The sequence below is a fragment of the Phoxinus phoxinus genome, assembly GCF_949152265.1.
Source record: "Phoxinus phoxinus genome assembly, chromosome: 3".
In the NCBI taxonomy this organism is placed as follows: Eukaryota; Metazoa; Chordata; class Actinopteri; order Cypriniformes; family Leuciscidae; genus Phoxinus; species Phoxinus phoxinus.
In genome coordinates, this window is record NC_136878.1 from 16,046,343 (window position 1) to 16,069,556 (window position 23,214).

The window sequence follows — 23,214 nt, forward strand, 5'->3', positions numbered from 1 at the left end:
ATGAAATCTAGATTAATCCTTATTAATGCTATATTCTCTTTTTTTTGTTCTTTGATTATCCTTAAAGGTGCATTAAGCAACTTTTCATGTTAAAAATACCCGTTTTCTAACCCATACATGCTTAAACAATTGCCTGATGGGCTGAATGAGCCCTTCTCTGATCACTGAGATTGTCTCTATAATCCTGTAAAGTAAAATAAATAAGAGGGATTCGGGCCGGAATTTTAGACTGGGCATGACGTCATGCTTGTTCACGGCACACTCACATAGCTATGTCTGGCAGGTTTGTGTATTCGCCGGCATTCTCCGTAGAAGATGGATTGTAAGAGACCTGCTTGTAGTTCATTTCAAACACCACCGCAAACTCCATGTAAGATAAAAAAAAGAAAACTTTTGTCTAGTGCAACCAAAAGGGCCAAATTGGACTCAGACAGGCGTCAGAATAAGACGAGAGTAAACATAGGGAAGACTTTCAACAAATGGAGAGATCTCCGGTCTGCTCTAGGGCTCAAACGGGATTTATAACTTTATTACCTCTGAAGACATTATGATTGTAAACAAAAGATTTGCGGCTGATGCTCCTTTGGTTATGAACAGCTCGTGCTCATGCAAGCGTGCGTGTGCGTGTGGTCCATGAGCGTGCACATCTCTAGCTGCAGTTTTGCTTGCCGCCAGAGGTGGCATAGTTCTGCAAAAACTCAGAATCTTGCGCTATGCACCTTTAATGACAGACAGCAGCAGGTTTATTAGGCTGCTGTCACTTTTAAGACCTGACGTACATCACACTGATTTGACACTCTAACCTTTCATTTAAGACTTCATTTAACTAATTTAAGACTGTGCTTGCGAGGATACTCGACAAAACCAGCATTTTGGCATAGTTTTGTGTGTTATTGTCCATTCAAGCGCTGACTGAAGCAGCTTTCTGTGCGCACAAGTTGTGTGTGTCAGACAGACAGGAGATTCACAGACGTGCATCAATACTGCACTGTGTTCTTATAACGCTTGAATGGTGTAAAAACATTTGCTTGAATAAATGCGTGGTCATACATTGTAACGCTAGGCAAAGGATGACGGGGAAAAACAGATGCTGTGTTTATTGCATTAAAGGTGCATTAAGCAACTTTTCATGTTAAAAATACCCGTTTTTCTAACCCATACATGCTTAAACAATTGCCTGATGGGCTGAATGGGCCCTTCTCTGATCACTGAGATTGTCTCTATAATCCTGTAAAGTAAAATAAATAAGAGGGATTCGGGCCGGAATTTGAGACTGGGCGTCACTTCATGCGCGTTCACGGCACGCTCACATAGCTATGTCTGGCAGGTTTGTGTATTCGCCGGCATTCTCCGTAGAAGATGGATTGTAAGAGACCTGCTTGTAGTTCATTTCAAACACCAACGCAAACTCCACGTAAGATAAAAAAAAAGAAAACTTTTGTCTAGTGCGTGCACATCTCTGGCTGCAGTTTCACTTGCCGCCAGAGGTGGCATAGTTCTGCAAAAACTCAGAATCTTGCGCTATGCACCTTTAAATATTTTTATCGTATTAAACTGAAAAAAATTATCGCATGCGTTAACGTGTTAATTTTGATAGTACTAATATATATTAGTTGAAAGACTAAAATTACTTAATTTTTCTGAAAACATTCATAATTTTTCATTTTATTGTGTGTGTTTTCTTGTGCATCTGCTAGAGGTTTCTCCAACAATGGTTACAGTATATACCTTCTCCTTTGCTCTTTTTCACTCTCGTTGTCTTTCTTTCCCCTCATCTCTCCCACCAGCCTTAATTAGCATTAATCACTTCTCACACTTCTTCTCACACTTCTCGCCTTGTAAAAACTGCCAGCTGCCAATTATCAGTGATTCTTCTCCTTTAGCTGGGGGAAGGGGATGTGGTGTCAAAAGTTGTGTTCTGATTCACAGGGTCCTTCACAGTGTTCACTGCTCAATATACACTACACACTGAGCAGGATATTTCTATGGAAGTTTACATTTTGAACGAACTGTCATGTCAGTGACAATAAATAGATTCAGGATTTCTGTATTATTACAATATACTTGTGTGTTTATATAGTGTTTATATATTATAAGTTGTTATGTTGGCCTTCTCAATAGTCTGTGTTCTGGATTGCAGAAGAGGCTACATTATTCGTGAAGGTTAAAAGTATTTGGGGTGAATCAAAAGATTTAGTTTTATCAGTCTGTTTTTGAAAGCTTGAGAAGATGATATTGCAACTTGACTGTTCAATCAAAATTGAAACTTGCACGACTCATCCTGTCCTAAAATTATAGGGTGGGAAAAAAATATCCATTCAGTTATATGAGGCGTCTACTTAAAAACAAGCCAAAGAAATTGAAACTGACAAAACACACATCCTACATGAGAATTTTAAAGCATTACTCTCGGGTGACTATTTAGAATTCTCATGTGTAAACCAAAACCTCTTTTGTGCCAACTTCGGTTAAATTGTTAAATAGAAAATTCCAAAATTGGGTTATATATTTTGATTGTTGTACTATGTTTCTTCTTCATTTTATTGTATTTTGAATTAAATGTGTTATGTGAGTCTAATGTTGAAAACATTGTCATTTGAAGTCCAAGACAAATTTCCCAAAAACGGGACAATAAAGTATATTTATTTATTTATCAATAAAAATTCCATTCAATATACTAGTATTCCAAGTACATTTACATGTGTATATATATATATATATATATATATATATATATATATATATATATATATATATATTATATATATATATATATATTATATATATATATATTATATATATATAATTTTTTTATTTTTTTTTTAAATACAATTAATGATTCAAATTAATATAAATAATAAAGCCCAAACCCTATATTTACAGTATTATATAAATTATTGTAATCTTTTTATAAATGTTTTATTTACCTACTATATGTACATTTGTTTTCTTAATGTTATGTAACCCATGATCATGCATTGTCAAGCTCTTTATACTGACGGTTAAGTGCCTAGTAACCATTCCCGATATATGTAAATGGAGACGCTATATCCTGTAGTAGTGATGCGGTGAGCAATGAATGGTGTGAACATTTCTCTCTCCATTTAAGTACACTGTACTTTTCTGTTTGCAGTGCCTTTCAGACTGAGCATACAGTATAAATATGTTTTTTTACATTTTGAATTCCCTAACTGAATACCCTGTGAAATCCATTTTGCAGGGCACCAGGGCCGTATTTCCCTCATATTGTGACATTCTGACTTCATTTATCTCAATTAATTGCGAGGTTACTCGACAAATAATTCTGTGTTTTTGTCCGTTCAACTGCTGTCTAAAGCAGCTTTCTGTGCGTACGAGTCAAGAGATTCACAGACATGCACCAATACTGTACTGCGTTCTCTTTTGTGTTTTAACATGCTTGAATGGTGCAAAAACATTTGCATGAATGAGAGCATGGTCGTACAATGTAACACTAGGCAAAGGATGACGGGAAAAAACAAATGCGGCATTAATTGCGTTAAAGGACAAGTTCGGTATTTTACACTTAAAGCCCTGTTTACAGATCGTATCTGATGAAATAGAACGGTTAAGATAAAAATTTGGACACATGCTCCTGTCCCGAGAATTTTAGGTTTATTTAGCTTTTGTGGACCTATTTTGCCAAACGCGTCACACCCGTGATTCTTCCGTTGAGAGCTTGAATAATAGAGCCCAGCCCAGTTGGTGGCGATAATGCACCTTTGCCAATTGCAAGCAAACCACGGGCATATACACAGAAGAAGCAGAAGATCGCTGTCTTCATTGAAAGCATTACAAACAGACAGCTAATAATGTGGCGAATTTGTGCAGTTCCGAATTGCGGGAAGATTCGTGGCAAAAGGAACACCACCAAGTGCCTGTAAGCCTTGAGACAGCAGCAGCTTCGGCAACAGGCGTAACACTGGACACCTTTGTCAACTGCCGTTCAAACTCTGCCTTTCTTAGCAGAAATTCCTCCTCTGAATATTCAGGCTCAAACCTATAACCCTGTCCATCAAAATCGATCTCAAAACCGTCATCCTCCCATATAAATGTCTCGGAATCCATTTCTAAGTTGACATAGATAGCTTCGATCTTGTAAAAATGTTTAGATAGCTTAGCCTACGATACCGCGTCCGCGACTGCATAAGACTACAAAAAGCAAACAACCCCATTTCCGTTTCCCGCGGCGGAGTAATACCGTAACGTTACCTCACAGCGAATCCAATACAACTTAATGGAGTTGGACAAAACTACGATAAAACCTGTTGGAATACATATTTTTCAGCGATTTTTGAGTGCACATACCAGTGAACACCCCTGACCACTCGGTGAGTTTCACGTCTTTGTAAACGAAAGTTTAATGTGTTTTAGGAAGGAATCTTCCAGTGCACATAGACAACCATTGTGGGGGTGTGGGGGGGAAGCGAACTAAACCTAAAATTCTCGGGACAGGAGCATGTGTCCAAATTTTAATATTAATCGTTCTATTTCATCAGATACGATCTGTAAACAGGGCTTTAAGTGTAAAATACCGAACTTACCCTTTAAATATTTGTATCGAATTCAACTGAAAAAAGAAATCGCATGTGTTAACGTGTTAATTTTGACAGCACATATAGCCTATATATATATATTAGTTGCAACGACAGACAGAATTTTAATTTTTCATAATTGTCCATTTTATTGAACATGTTTTTTTGTGCATCTGCCAGAGGTTTTTCCAACACTACTTATATACCGTCTCCCTCGCTCTTTTTCGTTGTCTTTCTTTCCCCTCATCTCTCCCACCAGCCTTAATTAGCATTAATCACTTCTCACACTTCTCGCCTTGTAAAAACTGCCAGCTGCCAATTATCAGTGATTCTTCTCCTTTAGCTGGGGGGAAAAAAATCACCAGGGCAGGATTTTCTTCTATTGACATATAAGCAAAATCAATTTTTGTAAACCCCGCCCCACTGTTGCTCTGAAACCTTTTCAGGAAGTGAAAAAAACACTATTTTTTCACACTAAAAAACTGTGTTTTCAAAGATGATATTGTGGCTTTATATATGATCATATACTGGCATGGGTCATTATACTAATAACATTTAGCCAAAATTAAGCTCAATTGAAAGTTACAAAGTTTCTGACCAGCAAATGTTGTGTTTTTTTCCGTTTCATTAGAACGGCTGTATCTGAGGCAATAAGTGCATTGCATTACGTTTTCATCAACTTTCAGGTTATGAAGTTTATTGTAGCTATATGCATGCTCAGTTTTCTCAGTTTCAGTCATTTGACCAAAATCTCATGTTATAAAAGATGAAGTACTACGCAGAGGCCATTTAAGACAGTATGGGCTATGAATCAATGACAAATGCTAGATTGTTTTAGCATTAGAGTAAAATAATAATAAAATTACATGGCATAATTCATTAATAATTAAATTACATGCACCCTCATAATGCGATAATGGGATTTTGGCAATTTTGCGATTAGACGTTACCTCATGTAAGTGCAATACTTCAAACAAACTAATGTGATCATAATCGTAGTAACCATATTCGCATTAAACTATGTGGCGTACACCTAATCGCATTATTACCGCTCTGACCAAAGTGTGAATGTGCTCGGTTCTACACGGATGCCGTGTGTTGTTCGCAATTTAATGATTGAACTCTGTGACATTATTCTAAGTTTTCTCTTCTCGGAATCGCTAAACTCAACACAACTCGCTGCGTAGTCTCTGCTCCATATCTTCATCCAGGCGGCGCCAGCAGCATAGGCAAACCAGTGTTGTGCCAAACCCTCGCCAAAGTATTACTACCCTAGTATAGGTAGGTTTAGGATTAGTTGTGGGGTTAGGATTAGGATTAGGCAATCAGGTAGTGACTTCAACGAGGGGGGTAATCATTTGACAGGCAGTTGAAATTCGGCACAACACTAGTATTGTAACAGTTTTGTGTGGTCATTACAACATTTTAATACTGGATTGTGGACTGGTTCATTAATTTCTTTCTTTTGAAAGCACAACCCATTTAGCTACCATCAATCAGATAATCTGATTTAGACTTTGCAATACTTTTAGTGAAATAGTCTGTGCGTGTTTTCTCCTAGTCTTTCATTTACATTAGTATTTTTTAAATTAGCATTGAAGATGTACGTCTGACTCTCAGACACTGTGGAGTATTCAAAACATTAAAACCCTTTTACATTTCAGATAATTGATTTCCCCCGCCCTAACTCACCTGTCTAGAATGTCAGTCAATCTTCTCTTTTAGTTTTAATTAAATCCATGACTGAGTTCCATCAAGGTTACATGCCAAGATTGGATCAATAGAGGAGGACTGACCAAAGATGGAACTGGTTCGATAAATCTATAACATCGCCCTAGTCCTCCAGTTGGAATCTTCTGAATTACAGTGTAGGCTATGTTTCAGAGGATTATTTTTCTTAATCTCCTGCCTTCAATTTCTTGTTCTATAGTACTACAGTAATTCATGTTTAGGCACAGCAGCAAAGGATGTGTGACTTTTTAAAATTTCTCCTCTTGCAATAAGTGTTCCTTAGTTTAATTTATACCACAAATAAAAAATGTGAAAACTAATAAATTAAAACTGTTATTTGCCTTTTTTTTTAAAGTAGTTCCTAAGTTAGTTTTTTTTTATCATGAAAAAAAAGGGTGAAATCCAACATTGAATTTTACAGTATCATGTACTATAGCAATGAAGCAAGGAATTACAAAATTAGTTCGAGTTAAAGAAGTATAAATAAACGAATTAAATGATAGGCTATTGTCATCTATTTTGTTAACAAATATTTTGGTTTGCACTTTAGACTTTTACAATTGCACCCACATAATGAAAAGCCACCACTGATCGTGTAGTCTGCATTTCACCCACCTATACTTTGTAGATTATACATGTTAGAAAGGAATATCTTGCAGCTGATGCAGAAATGAATCCGGCTGCTTCTCATGTGTGATGAAACAACATTATTTCTGATAACAGTGCCATTTTGAAGAAAATCTCAGAGAAAATGATGTCCAGCTGTGTTGGTATACCTTTCTGAATACTTTCATCTGTTGTGGTTAGACATCATATTCCACAAGGTTAAATGTGCTTTGAGGGGAAAATCTGTTACAGTGTTGACTTACAATTCTGCGGTAAAATGTCAGTCGATGAGTGGTGGCAGGTGGACTGGGATATGAAGTGAAAGATGCATTAAGGTTGGGCTGGATCTTTTGAGATTGTTCACTCTTTTGCCATTTTGGCAACTGATGCACAGCAGATGCCTCAGAAATTTTTCGGTATTGCATGTCTGCCATGTCAATATCCATATATCTACAGTATGAACATAGTCTGCTGGAAAAATATAATTGATAGTTACAAATAAGATACAGCTCACAACTTAGACCAAGACATCAAGGGTGATGCCATATTTAATAACCTGGTGAGCGTAAATGGATTGCATTCCTAAAAGATGTGATTGTATTAATTTTTCCGTTCCATACACCCAACGGGTCTGGTTTAGAGAGTCTGAGCTACAGAAAACACATTGCCTCAGGGGACAGCTGACCTCTCTTTGACTTTCTCTGTTTAGTATTGAGGCTTATATACCATGTTAAAAAAATATATATATATATTAAAAAGGTAAGCCTTAAAAAACTATTTTTTTTGTTTTCCTAATTAGAGCTGTTAAATGATTTAAGTACATCCGTTCAAATTAATTTTATTATTATTTCTTTTTTTATATATCTATGTACCGTTTTTGTACTATTACAAATAGGCTACAGCTATATACTAGATGTCTATCTATTAGATGGTGGCCTTGTTTTCAAGAACAGTGTTTACAGGATCTGCTACTGGATCCATTTGACATTCTGCTCACTGCTCAGTGAACATGTTACTTTTCTCTGGATAATGGCTTCAACTGGCGCTAAAGTGATGCAATATTGAAACTCTGCACCACGATTCGTTTACGTTTCGATATTGGGAGATATAATTGCATGAGAGGGAAGAGAGAAAGTAATCGACTTTATTACATTAAACTTGCAGATTAATGAAGTGACAACGAACGTTTTTCTTTTTCCTATTTAAAGATCATTGGATTGTTTCTTCCACTGCTATCTTAGAACATCGCACATTATGGTTGGCTAAGTGGCTTATATTCATATTTTTTGAAACACTATAGCTTTAATGGCAGAATTAAGAAATACAATTGGCTACAATGCGGCAAATGGATCTGGAATGGCCCTGTATATGTATATCATCATTTTAATGGTGACACATGAAATACTGTAAGTGCATTTGCATGGTTAGCTATTTTTTAGCACACTTGATTTAGTCCCCCCCCCCCCCCATTTATGCCTTAATGCACACATAATTCAGCGTATGTTTTTTTTTTCAGAAGTGAGGAGAGCATGCTGTGGGCAATAACTCTGAAGCAAGTCATTTACATAGTAGAACTTGTTGCACCACTAAAAAATTGTCCGATTGGTTATTTCCATAGCTAAACCGGGTTTATTTGTTCTTCGTTCTCATGCATAAAGAAGAGTGGGTATTAAAAAAGATTGATCAGAGTGGGCCAGTGTTTGGTTTTATAGGTCATTTCCCCTGGATCTTTCTCTAGCCCCTGAGAGTCCTCGTATCACCATGTGGTAAATAAATCAGCCTATGTGACCTAACTTCCCTCTGAAGAGATTTAATTTACCTCACAACCACTGAGCTGGAGAGGGCTGTTTTACTCACCTGCCGATTACAGGGAGGCTGCAGCCACAAAAGAATGAACTGAGACAGAAATGGAGGAAGAAAAAGGTGATGTATTTTAAGATTAGGATGCATTCTAACCTTTTTATGCTTCGTCTCATCCAAAATAAGAGGTTAGAACACAAGACGCAAAGGTTCTGCTTAGTATTTGTTGAACAAATGAAGCAGCCAGTGCATCAAAAACATTATTCTATTATTCACATAAAACTGCCTGAACATTTAGTCATTATTAATGAGCCTGTCAAACTCATGAGTAAGACATGACTGTTTGCTCTTTGCTCGTTGTATTTTTTTAAAACAAATATCGGTGTTATTTGTACAGAGGGCTTTTTATACAGCATTATTTTTTCAGACCTTATAATCGAAGTATAATACAGTAGAGTAGCCTACAGTGGAGATGGAGTTGGATGGCTTGTGCGCATGTACAGTTGTAGTTTTATGCATTTTTTTTTGTGACTCTTTATGTTCATATTGAATGAATGCATTTCTTTGTATGATTACTCAAACAGAATGCTCTGGAAGAGTGCTGAATATGAATGCTGCTTAAATGATTCACATTCAATGCTTGTGCACGGTAAACTTAGATAAGCCATAGGACTAATGTTTTGATTTTATGTTGATAGGATAAAAGCCACTACTGTATCTCATTTGATCATATTTAGTTTCATTTTATTTGTACTTTATTGCAATGGATCTTATTTCTCTGGGTGTTATTTAATTTGACTGGATTTTATTTCATTGCTTAGATTTATTTTCAAAAACACCCTTGAAAGTCTTTCATTTAAAGTCAAACTGCCGTCTATCATTGTTCTGTTCTCAGATGGCAGTCAGATTAAAGAGCCCAAAATATATTTCTGCACACACTGGTCATAGTATTTTCTCTCTCTCTCTCTCTTTTTTTTTTTTTTTTACTCAAATGCAAGAAAGTCAGTAGCTGCTGTAATAATATTCTCTGTGCTAATATAAAACATGCCTAATGTTATGCATGAAACAGAAGATGTGACTTGATGAGGGTAATTGTTCTCAGAAAGAGTTTCTTTTTAGCTTTACTTACTCACCACTTAACATTCAATTTATTCACTTTTCTCCCTCCAAACGACAGTAGTTTCAATTTAATGAATTTTCTTATCTCATCTTACTTTTAGAAGATTTCTAATGCAATATGGGAATGAATGTCTGTAAGGTGGGGTTGCATTTGAATATGGAATGTCATATTATATTGCTCATAACAGCATTTGTGACATTACAGCTCTATTGTTCAAGTGCGTCTTTTATACTGTGAATATATTGCTTATCTAGAGAATGAAAAATTAAAACCATTGGAGGAGGGCCCAAGCTAACTGGAAGTTTTTCTAATCTATTGCTACTTTAGGAAATCTCTTGAAGTGAAACAAGTCAATTGTTATTTAATTGATATTACTTGATATTATTAGATATGGAATTTCAGGAAATACCAGTATGCAACATGAAGCAGAAAGACAATTCAATCATCAAACATTTCTCATTTGCAAATGTAATTAATCTAGCCGCTCTTTGAGGGTTCTCAGACCCCACTTATTCCTTGTAATCACCTGTGTAGGAAAACCACAGATAAGCTCTCTGGGAAATTACACTCTTGACTTAGGCTAATGTCATTATTAGTTACAAAAGTAGAGGCTGGAGTGCTGTATATTTCTCCTTTAACAAGCTCACAGACCGAACAAACTCTTAAAGATGCTTAAAAACGACCATTTTAGATTCGCCAAAATCTGACATCCTCAACGGTCATCATTAGTGGCACCATTAGATGGCAAAATACAAAAAGCAAGTAGTGGCAAGGTCTTGATGTTATTGTTTTAGCCACTAAAAGGCACAGCCAACCCTGGCCTAACTGTGAGGATTGTTGATGCAGCAGAGCTTTTTGTCCCAGATCTCTTCTGCCAGCCTGGTTTGATGGCTCCTAGTGCCTGGAGAGCAGATGGGCATCAGTGCCGTCTAAGGTAAATGTGAGAGGGGTTGAGGGAGCCAGCAACCTCCTCTTTGTCACTGCAGACAAATCCGAGAACTAATGTTGCTGATAAGGTAAAATGACACCTGTAATGAATGCCCAACAATGAAAAAGTGTGACCGGAGTGCTGAATGTGTGGAATTGAGAGTAGAGTCAGATCTGTGAAGTAGAGAGAGAGAAAACAAGTGAGTGAAGGAGAAGGCTTTTGTGTGAGCTTCAAGTACTGGCTGCTTTTCACAATTCTGACCATACGTTCAGCTTGTGAAACTACTTTCTTAACATGCAGCCCGCATCTGTTAGTGAGCAAAAAAAACTGGAACTAAAACAAAAACGTCCTCTTCGAGTGAAAAGAGGAGTTTTGGACTCATTATCTGGAGGAAATGAGGTCTGCCCAGACTCATTTGAATGTGTAAAGCTGTTTGGGGGGTTTTGTGGGTTGTACTTCTATAACTTGAAATCTCAACAGATTTAGTTTATAGTTTTTATCAAAGATTGTGAATTTTCTCTTTTGCATGACATGCAGTAGAGCAGTGATTGCCATCAGGGGAAGTTAAGCAGGTTCTAGCGCAGCGGTCGGGAAACCTATGGTCAGCGAGACACACCTAGCTCTGTAACAAAAATAATGTGGCTCGCCAGGTCTCTTACCAAAAGATCGATTAAAAAATAAGACGCATGAGTAGAGATCAGCTTTCTGCAGAAAACGCAGCCAATTACAATTCCTTTGTTGTAAAGCCTATACCGAATGAAAAGTTTAGAATAATATATTTCACGTTAAAGTGCGTGCTCAGTGCTGTTCATGAGTGTCATGACATAAATCAACGGGCAAAGCAGTTACGTTTCGATGGTAATCTAGAGCTCTTGCTCTCAGATTCAAGCAGCTTGTTTGTGGTAATGGAGAAAAGAAAGATTTTAGAACAGCAGCGAAAATGGTGTATATGAATTATATAAAAGTATATAAAAAAAAGTGACTTGACTGAAACTCCTTTTATTGAAACTGGTGCTCTGCTGTGCCAAGAGACATTTCAAAACATTTCACAAGGTTCTTTCACTTTTCCTGCTGAGACCATTTATGCCGTATAAAATCTCATGAGTCGGTATGTCAATCCATGTAGCTTTCAGCGTGCGGGACTGTTTAAAAACCTTTAATAAACAAACATGGGTAAATGAGAAAGTAAAGAGTGGGATGTACAGTACTTGATATTAGAATGTAATTTTAAAAGCGCAATAAGCTGCTAAAGAGAACTGAATCCGCTACTGACAGGGCGTTTTCGGTGTGTGCACACCAAGTGGACCACGGACAAACATAGTAGACTTTGTCTTTTGGTCGAATACATCGAAATATGTCAATATTCCATCCTTGGTATTCACGTAAACACAGTCGACGTAAGCACTGTGCGTTGCTCCACACACACACACACACACACACACACACACACACACACACACACACACACACACACACACACACACACACACACACACACACCACCATTATAAAATAAATATATAAGTTTGTCTGTTTTTCATCAGAATAGATCTCAAGCATATAAACAACATTAAAGCTTGATTTGCACACAACAGGGGGACTTTTAAAGCTTACTGTATAAGTGTGCAGCTATTGGTCTTTTGTTCTTTGGATTGTATAGTTTGTAAGAGCTGAGTCTTTTTCTCTTCCTATATTTGCCTCTAAATAACCTATGCCCTTCATCAAACATGTCACCAACAGATTCGTCCTGTCATTTAGTCGCCACTTGCTATAAAAAATGTATGTATTGACAAGTGACATGATCTAAGTAGTAGCATTCGACAGCTTTCTGCTTTTACCATCAGTGACATGCAGAGACAGCATGTCAGCCTCGTCCACAAGGCCCATGTGCTCATCGCTGTCATCTTATTGCAGTCGCAACCTTTTTGTTCCTTGTTACATAACATTAGTGAAGGATGCAGGACATTAGATGGTTGACAGAACTGTTACAATCGCTTGTCTTAACTCAAAGATAAAATTGCATCAGAAGTAAGAATGTCCCTGTCTGGGCTGAAATTTAAATTATTTTGGGACATTAGCTTCACTCCATCTTTTGCTCAGTTTAACTCCCGTTTAGTCCCTTTGCACTATATGGTTTAGCTGTGGTGCTTTTGATAGTTGTAGTTCAGTATCCAAAGATGTTGTCATGGTCTGACCAGAAACCAGCTGAAAATGTTGATACTTATCAAAATGGAAATGAAGTGTCTCTCATCTAAGCATGAGAGGATCACCAATTTCAGCATGAGTGTGATGTTAATTACCATGAAAGCATATTTCTTCAGTGGTAATAAGCCAGAACGTTTGTCGAGCTTAGATGCATAGAGTGACATGAAATATTATATGCAGCCCACTGGGTCCCTCAATTAATTTATGTTAACAGGATCTCTATTTTCCAAAATCCATATTTTTTTCCGACCCTGCTCTTTGTCTCCTGATGTGGCCAATTTTTGACAACACCTTTGGTATTGTTTCTGTTGTTTTTTTGTTATGAAACTCACAATGAATCATTTTAATACTATTACTATTGTTATTTATTGTTAATTAAAGGCAGCAATACTTTCCATATTTTTCTTGACCCCTGTAGACAGTGCGTGGATGTGTGGTTGAATGAACAGTAGGGATATTTGAGACATCAATTATAACCCAAAAGCCACCTTCCCTTTTAAACTCTTTCTCACTTTGTCACACTTCCTTTCTGTCACTCTCACCCTTTCACCTTAGCTGGGATTATCTTGACTCTTTCTGACACTTCTGCCTTAAAATTCTCAGCTTGTTGAAATCCAACAGAGTGCTCACCATATAACCCCCCCATGCTCACTTGTACACACACTCTCCTCCTCTCATGTCAAACCCTTTTCTGAAATCCATGAGAGGCTTGGGTGAGAAAGTAAAGTGCATGGTTTTAAAGGGCAGGGGCTTTTGGTGCATGTGCTGAAACCGTGATGTGTAACTACATCAAGCGGGTGCTTGGTGATGAAGACTGATGTGTCAAATGCATTTCCATGTAACCCACTTCCACTAGCCAAGCTACTTTCCATGCACTTTCATTACAGGAAGCCAGAGAGGCCAAAATAGCTGGCATGGGAATTGCTGCTGACACATTATGAGCTATTTGGAAATGTACTTTAAGATTATTAGAATGAGAGGTTTAGTGTTGCACTGACTCGTAATGACTGAATTCAGGCATGGTCAACAACATCAGTCTGACAGAAACACTGTGAAACATTTTGGTCGTTATAAAGACATAAAGGTCTGTTTTTTCTTTCTTTTTTTAATTCAAAGGATTTATTTAGTTTCTTTTTTAAATGTGCATATATATATATATATATATATACAGTATATATCATTAAAAAATGTGGGGTAATTTTTTCATGTTTTCAAAATAAGTCTCTAATGTTCAACTAGGCTGCAATTTTTCTTTTAAATACAGTAAAAAGGTCATGTGTAGGTAACGGTATTGTGAAATATTATTACAATTTAAAATAACTGCATTCTCTTTTATTATATTTTAAAATGTAATTTATTCCTGTCATGGCAAAGCTGAATTTTGAGTAGGCTTTACTCCAGTCTTCAATGTCACATGATCCTTCAGAAATCCATTTAAATCAATTAAATAAGCTTTTTTTATTATTGTTTATTTATTTATTTTTAAAAAATGGATCGCTTAAAAAAAAGAAAAAAAAGGTATTTTACATAGTTTCAATGCTTTTGATGAGTCTATTTTATGTGGGTGAAAGATTTAAGATCAATAAATGATCAGGAAAATATGACAAGTAATCTTCTGAGATTATTTCACATAAAATAATCTCAGCCTTTGCCAAATCGCGCGCGGTTTCATTTCGATTAAGCACGCAGCCCTAACTTATATGATAAATCTCATGTACTAAGGACAGACAAGGCCGCGATTTAACAATCATAACAGAGCATATTATACTGCATGTGAAGTGCGAGAAGTGCACAAAATACACATGACTAAAAAAAACTTTGGGGAGCTGGTGTGATGCTGCCGCACTTCATGGTTTGCAGTTTTTGTAAGAATGCGATAAATACATCATTATGCAGTTTTTGCAGTGTTAACTGAAACGCACATCATATGAATCGCCTGAATTACCTATATTATATGCCCCTCTTTACCTCTCTACACCCTGCCTGATAACTATTGGAAAAGCTGTGGACCTTTGCAGAGGTTGTATTAAAATGTACTAGCATGAGGAAATGATTCACTTATTTGTGGCTTGCTTGTTAGTTATTAGGACTTGCGTTTATGCTCATTTATCATAGGAGGAGCCAGAATGGCTTCTGCTGTTTTTATAGAGCATGGCTTGTGCAAATTATCTATTACCTTTTATTGCAGTAAGTGTACAGGCATTGCTAAAAGGATAAGGCCAACAATTAGCACTCTGGGAATCGGTGTGAACTCAAACCTAGTTGGAGAAATGCAAGGCCCCATTAACCTCCACACTTCCCTTTCATTCTTTTGTACTTCATTACTGTTCATCATTGAATCTGCACATGAGAAGGTGTATTATAAAAGGTGTTTTATGATGGCCAACTGTATTGTTGTCTTGCTGCTGAACTTGGTGTTGATAAAATTTTCCCAGAAGAAAAACTCTGAGAATTAGAGGGATAGGGCACATATTATTTACCCATCCTCATGTCGTTTTCATGTATAAAACAAACATTTTAAGAAACTAGCAACAGTCCATGCAAAGGTTTTGTCAGATTTTTTTTAAAAATTTGTATTTATTGAGAATAGTGAGATGTTAAAAGTAGAACTTCTGTGACTGGATCATTGATTGATTGAGTTGAATGTCAACCAAGTGAAAACAAGTCGATTTTTGCTGTTATTTCTTACTTAAATTTTAGGACTTCATCCCCCGGTTTCACAGTCAAGGCTTAAGCCCAGTCTAAAATGCATGTTTGAGCTGTTTTAACTGAAAGCAACTTGCACTAATCTTAATATATGTCAGTGCCTTTGTTTTGTCTCAAGATGCACACCTGTAGTGTTCTTCTAAGGCATGTTTAAATGTCCTAATTGAACTAAGGTCTTAGCTAAATCTAAGCCCTGTATGTGAAACCAGGCCCAGAAGTCTTTGAACATAGTGCTCAAGTAATATCAACATACTTTTATGATTTAATTTTTTTTAGTGTCTGTAATTTTTTGAATGTAACTGACAAGGTCACTATGAAACCAGTGAAAACGAGCTGAATGAAGACTCCTTTGTTTTGTTTTTCATTTAAATGAATAAAAGCACACAGAAACAACATTGAGAGAATCCAAATGTCATTTATGGGTGAACTGTCCCTTTAAAACACCTTTCCTTCCATCGCTGAAACCGCATACTTGAAGGTTTGCTCGTGTCACTAGTAATTCATCTCGTAATTGCTTAAATATAATAATGACAAAGTCAAAGTACAAAGTGATCTTGCATATTCACCCATTGGCCCATAATGTAAAATAGCTTTTTTTTAGCCATTCTTCTGCTCTACTAATAAATTGATGATATCAGTTTGTACAGATCAATAGAGGTTTGCATTTAGATGACAGAGCAAGAGGTCAAAAACATTACATGCATATGGCATTTAAATCTTTCAATGTGTTCTCATATTTAGTTTAGTGCTTGATACTGTGTCTGATTCATGTTTAATTCATTGCAAGGCAGTTTGGGTCAAATTAAGTTTAGGCTTTCTTTACAGCAGCAGATCAGGAGTAATTTCAGATTATTCCTTCTATTCATCACTGAAATTTGAGGAACAGATATGGGGAAAAAGTGTGTTTGTGCTGGTATAGAAAGGATCAAACTACTCACAGGAAATTGTACGTCTAATACTAAATTAACTGGAACCATTTAAATTGGAGATATACCAAGTGATGTGCAGGGTAGACATTTGCATGAAACAAGCTAATATAGCGGTGCACACGGTTTTGTACTGGCAGATCCAGACAGATTCTAGGAAGAATAATGAATTCTGTCCAAAGGTTGTGGGTGCCTTTTTTTTTACCATCGACCCTCTGTAGCGGAGGGAAGTGATGTCGCCGAATTCAGCTCTTGTCACCCACCTATCTGCAACACTGCACAGCACGATTGTGTCCCTCTTTCTCTTTCACTTGGGAGCAAAATGCAGTGAATATTCACGTTTTTACACAATGGAAGGGAACTGATGTGATCGAAGCTTCAGGCCTGTTCTGTTAAAATGCATTTGTCTTTCATAACAAGCATTAGGAAGAGGTCTATATGCATAGAGAAAAGAAAAAAAACTTTGAACTTTGATACTTTCCAGAATTTTGAACTGTTATCGCCCCCATACTGAAGTGAATAAATAACAGCTGTGAACTGATTTTGACACCAAAGATGGTTGCACATGGTCTCATCACCTTCTTAATTTTAGTCACAGGTGACAAAAACATCCAAAATTCACGAAGGATCTGAAGTCAAATATGCTTTAAAAACGTAATTGTGTGGTTTCCCCCCCAGTGAATCTGTGCAACCAAGACAAATTCCTTCCCACTATACGAGACTAGCAAACATCTGCAGAGGAAGAGTAACATTTAATTTTGAATTATTTAGAGTGAGCTCCATGTTTTGTACCTTGAACTTTGAAACCCAGTGTAATATTGTGCATCTAAGATTTCCTGCTTTTGCCTCCTTACCCATGGGGTGATCTGTGACATTCTCCTGACATCCCTAGTGTGACTGTGCTTTTCCACTTGGTGATTCTGCAAATAGCCCAGAATGCACTTCACCGTGAACTAGGTATCACACTCCTAGGAATATAACTCTGAATAATGTCATTCTTCTCTTTAGTGCTTATTCAAGCTGTTTTTCAATACACCGCAAAAGAGCATTCAACAACGAATGGTTTTTAATTAGAGGTTAAATACTGTTGGCATGTTTATACATAATTAACATGTCCACTCTTCAGCAACTTTTTTGCCCCTCAGAAAAGCTTGTCAAGAAAATCATGTAAGATGAGAGGGGAATGGTGCTCTCTGCTTTTCTCTTAATCACAGTGCATTTGTCTAAAGATTGAAGTTAAGTAGTAGAGACCGGGGGCAATTGTAACACTACATTTCTTACAAACAAGCTAGAGAGATGACACTTGAGTGCAGCTGTTCACAGGGACTGCAATTAAATCGCTGGAGGTCACCGGGCCATTCACGCTGTTGGGTTATTATAGTAGCCGTTCAGACTATGCCTTGGTATCTAACTATGAGGTGGTGTTTTGCTGTCTGCACTTCCAATGCTAGTCTACACAATGCTCATTTACATAAAGTTGGTTGCACTTAGGGGTGCATGATGTATCTGTACTAGTTATCAAATGATTATTAGAGATGTTTTAATAATTGCATTCAGTCAGCATTTATTTGATCAAAAACACAAGTATATTGTGAAATATTATAAATGAAAACAACTGTTGCATCCTTCAGAGATCATTCTAATATGCTGATTTAGTATTCATAGAAACATTTCTTATTGCCATAAATGGTGAAAAGAGTTGTGCTGCTTAATATTTTTGTGGAAACATAATTTTTTCAGGATTCTTTGAATAGAAATTTCAAAAGAACAGCATTTATTTGAAATTTAAATATTTTGTAACATTATAAATGTTACAAAATGTACAAATATAAATGTTACAAAAGTATAAATGTTACTTTACTGTCACTTTTGATCAATTTAATGCATCATTGGTGAATAAAAGTATTAATTTCTAAAAAATCTGTTCTCTTGCAGTAATCTAGTAATACAATAGAATCTGAAATATGTATAAACTGCTCTTCACAAAACATACTGTGTGTGTGGTTCAGGTATTCCCTATGTTGTGAGGAACCCAGAAGGATGGCAATGGCAATAAAATAAATATTTGACTTTGTGGTGCAATGGCTTTCATGGAAATGACTTTGCAGTATTCAACACTTTACAGCCGGTCTCCCAAAAGCGGCAAGTTTTATTCCAGAGTCCAAGGGATGCATGTGCAATTACTATTATTAAAATAGCATGGATGTAAAATATCTCTACACCTCAACAGTACACCTTAACCTGTTTTATTTTTCTTCTTCTATATTGGTTTTTCTACAGTTTTAATTCTTCCTTCCTTTACAGAGAATGGTAGCTGAAAGAAAGAAAAATAAAACAAACAATTGGCCTAAGGAAAAGCGTGCTCACTTTCTTCTGCACCGAGGTGCATTTTAGCTCATCAGTCAAACACAAAGCAATCAGTCGCACCCTCTTCCATCGCTAATTCTTTTATTCTTTTCATCACAAAAGCACTCAGGGAAACCTAATGCGTTTTTAAAGTAGAAAATGGCTCGAATTGTTTTAGTGAAATTGTCTCTTTGGCACACAGTTTAAAATCAATGGGAAGCTAAGAACATTCCCCAGAGGAAAAAGCACCATATTTACAAACCTGAAGCAGTATGAAATGCAGACCACATTTAGATAAGATTATGACGTTATTTTTCATCAAATAATTGTAAGTACTAGAGACGCACATATAAATGATGTGTCTGGGATGTTAATTAATAAAAAAATGGTCCTAAAATTAAGATTTTTTAAATTTTGAATAAATGTGCTGGAGAAATGTGCTCATTTCTTGCATGCTTTCATTGATTTCACAGGAGCTGTCAGTGATACCCTTGCTGATTCCCTGTCATCAGTTGGTGGGACATTACCCCACTTCCTGCAAGAGCCTGAGGATGCTTACATAGTCAAAAACAACCCAATCAAGCTGCGCTGCCGTGCAACTCCTGCCCTGCAGATCTTCTTCAAGTGTAACGGGGAATGGGTCCATCAGAATCAACATACCTCACAAGAGTACATGGACCAAAACACTGGTAAGACACACATGATCTTACTGCTACTGTCTGCTACTTGATCATTTCTTTCCAAGGAATATTTTATGTATATCTAGGGCAGCCTATTGGTTAATCTGTAGTTCAAATTCACTTAAATCTGTGACTTGTCAGCTCCCCAGTGAATCCTTTAATTTTCTGCTCTGTATTTATACCATCTGTATACTTCAGCAAGGAATGCATATGATAAAAGGACAATTAATTGGTCAGTTGATAATATTTGTTAACTTTATTCACTACTATATAATTTGTTACGTTTAGTCCATAAATTTCTTCAGAATTTATTGCTGTCTTCACACTACAGCTGGTTATTTCCCAGTTAGTCTGTATCATAGAAGTGGTTTAGACATTTAGATGCTCATTGTGATATAAATAAATATATGATTTGGCAATGCAATGCTATATTAACATCTGTCATGATACAATAACATTGCTATTCTTTATGCTTGTGATTCAGAACTGTGATAGAATACAGTACTCACTTGTTTCTCATTCAGCATCACTGGACATCAGTGCTTTGTGCAGCTTGGTTGACATTTTTTTAAAAATAAAAATAGTGTGCACTCCACTGACCAATGCTACAATACGCCGAAAATCTTTTTTCCAAAAATAAAAAATAAAAAATTGACTGTAAAAAATCTCATATAATTTTTTTTTCTTCTTCCCCACCTCTACTTCTGAAGTCGCCTGTAATGTTGTTTTGTAAGTTCTGTAAAGTTAATTTCATGTTTCCTTGGCAACTTGCCGGCTACAATAATTTCCAGTGCAATTTAGGCTGAATTACAGGAACTATCATAGGTGCACACTCGAAAGTGCTTTTATTAGAGGATTTCTGCTTTTGTATTACCAAAAAAGAAAACACCTAATCCACCAGCTCCTCTGAAGCACACCGCGATTAGTCCACATAGGCGTTTGCCTCACATGACGGCTTTGTGGCAGGAGGGAGCCGTTTAATTGCTTCTGGAAGTTCATTATTGTGTGATTGCTGTGCTGTGAAATTGTTGAGGGCCTTATAATTAAAAAATGAAAAATCACAACAAATTATATTCTCGTTTACGTGTGGGAAAAGTCCGAGGAGTTTAGGCAAACTTGCTTGCCACCGTCACATACTGTAAATACATTGCCAAACAAAAAGTGATTTGCTATGTTTTAAACGTTACTTTAATAACTAATTGAATAACTCATTTAGATACATACATTTATATGGCTGTACTCAGTTAGTGCTGGATTGTGGTGGCTTAGAACAGGAAGAGGAAGCTACAGTACATTGAGCATGTAATCCCTGAAATGGACATCTAAAGATGGTCTCAATTTCTGCTTTTTTTCATTGATTATATGCTTAGCAATTGGTCAGAAAAGCCTGGACCCATGCATCTTTCCTATCTTTTGTCCCCAGTCAAAATGGAGGTGACATTATTTAGGTCATGATTCATCTGGTGGGCTGGCCGACCGATTTAACACAGATTTTCTGCTTGCTGATCCCAGTTTCATCTCGATATTACTGTACATGCATGCTCAAGACTTTGCAGCATGTTTTCTCACCCCTATTTCTGCACCCTTGAGCATTTGCATTTCACGTATCCTTGCACACAGATTCATCACTCTATTGCCCTCAAAGGACATATCATCATTACAACTTTGAGTCAGGTCCAGTGGTCATAAATGACGGACCACAACGATCACAACGATCACATTTCATACGTGAAATAGCATGCATTAGGTTCTAGGATGTCACATGCTCATTCCACTTAAAGTTTTGTTTCTTTATCTAGCTTGCTATCTGTTGTACAACAGATTTAGAGCAGATGTCTTAGGACAGGTTGCTCACCGTTGCCTACTGGGCTTCTGCCTCTGTCCAGCCACAATATGGAAAGCAGTAATTTCCTCTCCTGAGAATATACTTCCCCCATTACCAGGTTCACTGCCTGCAGTGTTGCCAAGGCAATGAAATGTATCAGTCTGGACCCAAGTGGATTTGCAATTAGAAGAGCCAGAGGAAGTCTCCATCGGGCCAATCACATTGCCAGCTTTACATCAGTGCTAAACTCATAACCAGTGATAACGACATCCTTTATAGCACCCCACCATGCCACCATAATGGATAACAAAAAAGGCGATAGGATTAGGTGGACGCTAATCAGAGCCACAGATCTACAAAGAATTGGATTTTATTGATTAAAGCATGGGTCTTCAATGTCATCGCAAGCGGAAGATAAGATCTCTTATTTACCAGGCAGACAGATAAGCAGCAACACATTGCCCTTGAGTTTAGTCCATGTGCAGATCGAGAGGTACCAATCCAAACCTTTTGGACAGGGTCCACTTACCCGTGTGACAATGTCTGGACTTAAAATGATACCTCATTTTGTGTGATTTGTTTGTTATTGTTTTGTTATTTTATTATTATTTTATTATTGTTATTTTTTTTTAATTTATGTTCACTTTCATGTTGGGAGCAGAAAACGGATGACAGAAGGCCAGCAGAAGGGACTGTCATGTTTATAGCTGATAAATATAGCTGATTTTCTCCTTCATAAAGAAACGGGAGACAGTGTTGATCAACTCAAATGTGTATCTGTATCAAATTCATTTAACGTTTTCCCATGGTACATTAACTGGCATTTCTTTAATGTCGTTCTCAAATTGGTGAACGCACACATTAGGTGTGTGACAGAAAATGTTTGTAATGGTAGAAAGTTTATTTCGTTAGAAGAATAGAATGTTTTATTGCAGATAAAGTTTCTATTACAACACAAAAATATTGCTCCTCTCATTCTGCAATTACAAACACTTCTGTTGACAATACAGATGGGAAGAATTGGTGAATACTGACAATTAATATGCCTTCATATTGAGTCACTCTCAACAAATGGGCAATTTAACGAGAATGATCCTGAAAACTCTCCTCTATTACTGTCAATTTTATAGACCTCATGCAAGTTTCCAGGTCCATCCATTTCACTATAATAATCTTCATTATTAAATAACTCTCTATTAAATACTTGTATTAAAATTGGTTATTTTAAATTGTAATAATACTTCACATTATTGCATAATTTTTCATCAAATAAACACAACCTTGTTGAGTATGAGAGACTTCTTTCAAAACAATTAAAAAATCTTACCAACCACAAACTTTTAAATGGCAGTGTACATTTTGTGATTAATGACCAGCTAACAGTTCTCTTTTATTTATAAAATGTCTCTTCTGATACACAGTAGAAATTTTCATGAGCAAAGTTGTTTATTATTGTTGCAAATTATTGTAAGCAAAGTGATAGTGCATCCATCTATTCCTGCTTGAAGGCACACATTGTGATTGACGGTACTTGCAAAATTGGCTGTGAATTCCACGATTGCCGAAATTCCATGAATGGATGGATATATCTGTGCAGTGTAATTTTTTTGCACATTAGTGCCATAATCAGTGACAAAAACATGTTTAATACATCAGCTAATTATATGCTCTCTTACGGTTTCTGCCCCAGCAAATCAATTGCTGATGTACTGAAGGCCTTAATAATCCAACCCTTAAGGTGATGAATGTGGCTTATGATGCTAGTTACTGAGCATTCCCGGTGCTTCA

The 23,214-nt window shown here is 36.6% G+C and overlaps 1 protein-coding gene across 8 annotated transcripts in view; it reads left to right on the top strand.

Annotated features, from left to right (window-relative positions):
* Positions 1-23,214, top strand: part of unc5db (unc-5 netrin receptor Db) — a 220,024-nt gene that overhangs the window by 137,610 nt on the left and 59,200 nt on the right. For all 8 annotated transcript variants that reach the window (XM_079605688.1, XM_079605687.1, XM_079605682.1 and 5 more), the window contains one exon: positions 19,395-19,610. In XM_079605688.1, coding sequence (XP_079461814.1) covers positions 19,595-19,610 — 16 coding nt within the window. In that variant the 5' untranslated portion in view covers positions 19,395-19,594. The remainder of the gene's footprint in view (positions 1-19,394; positions 19,611-23,214) is intronic.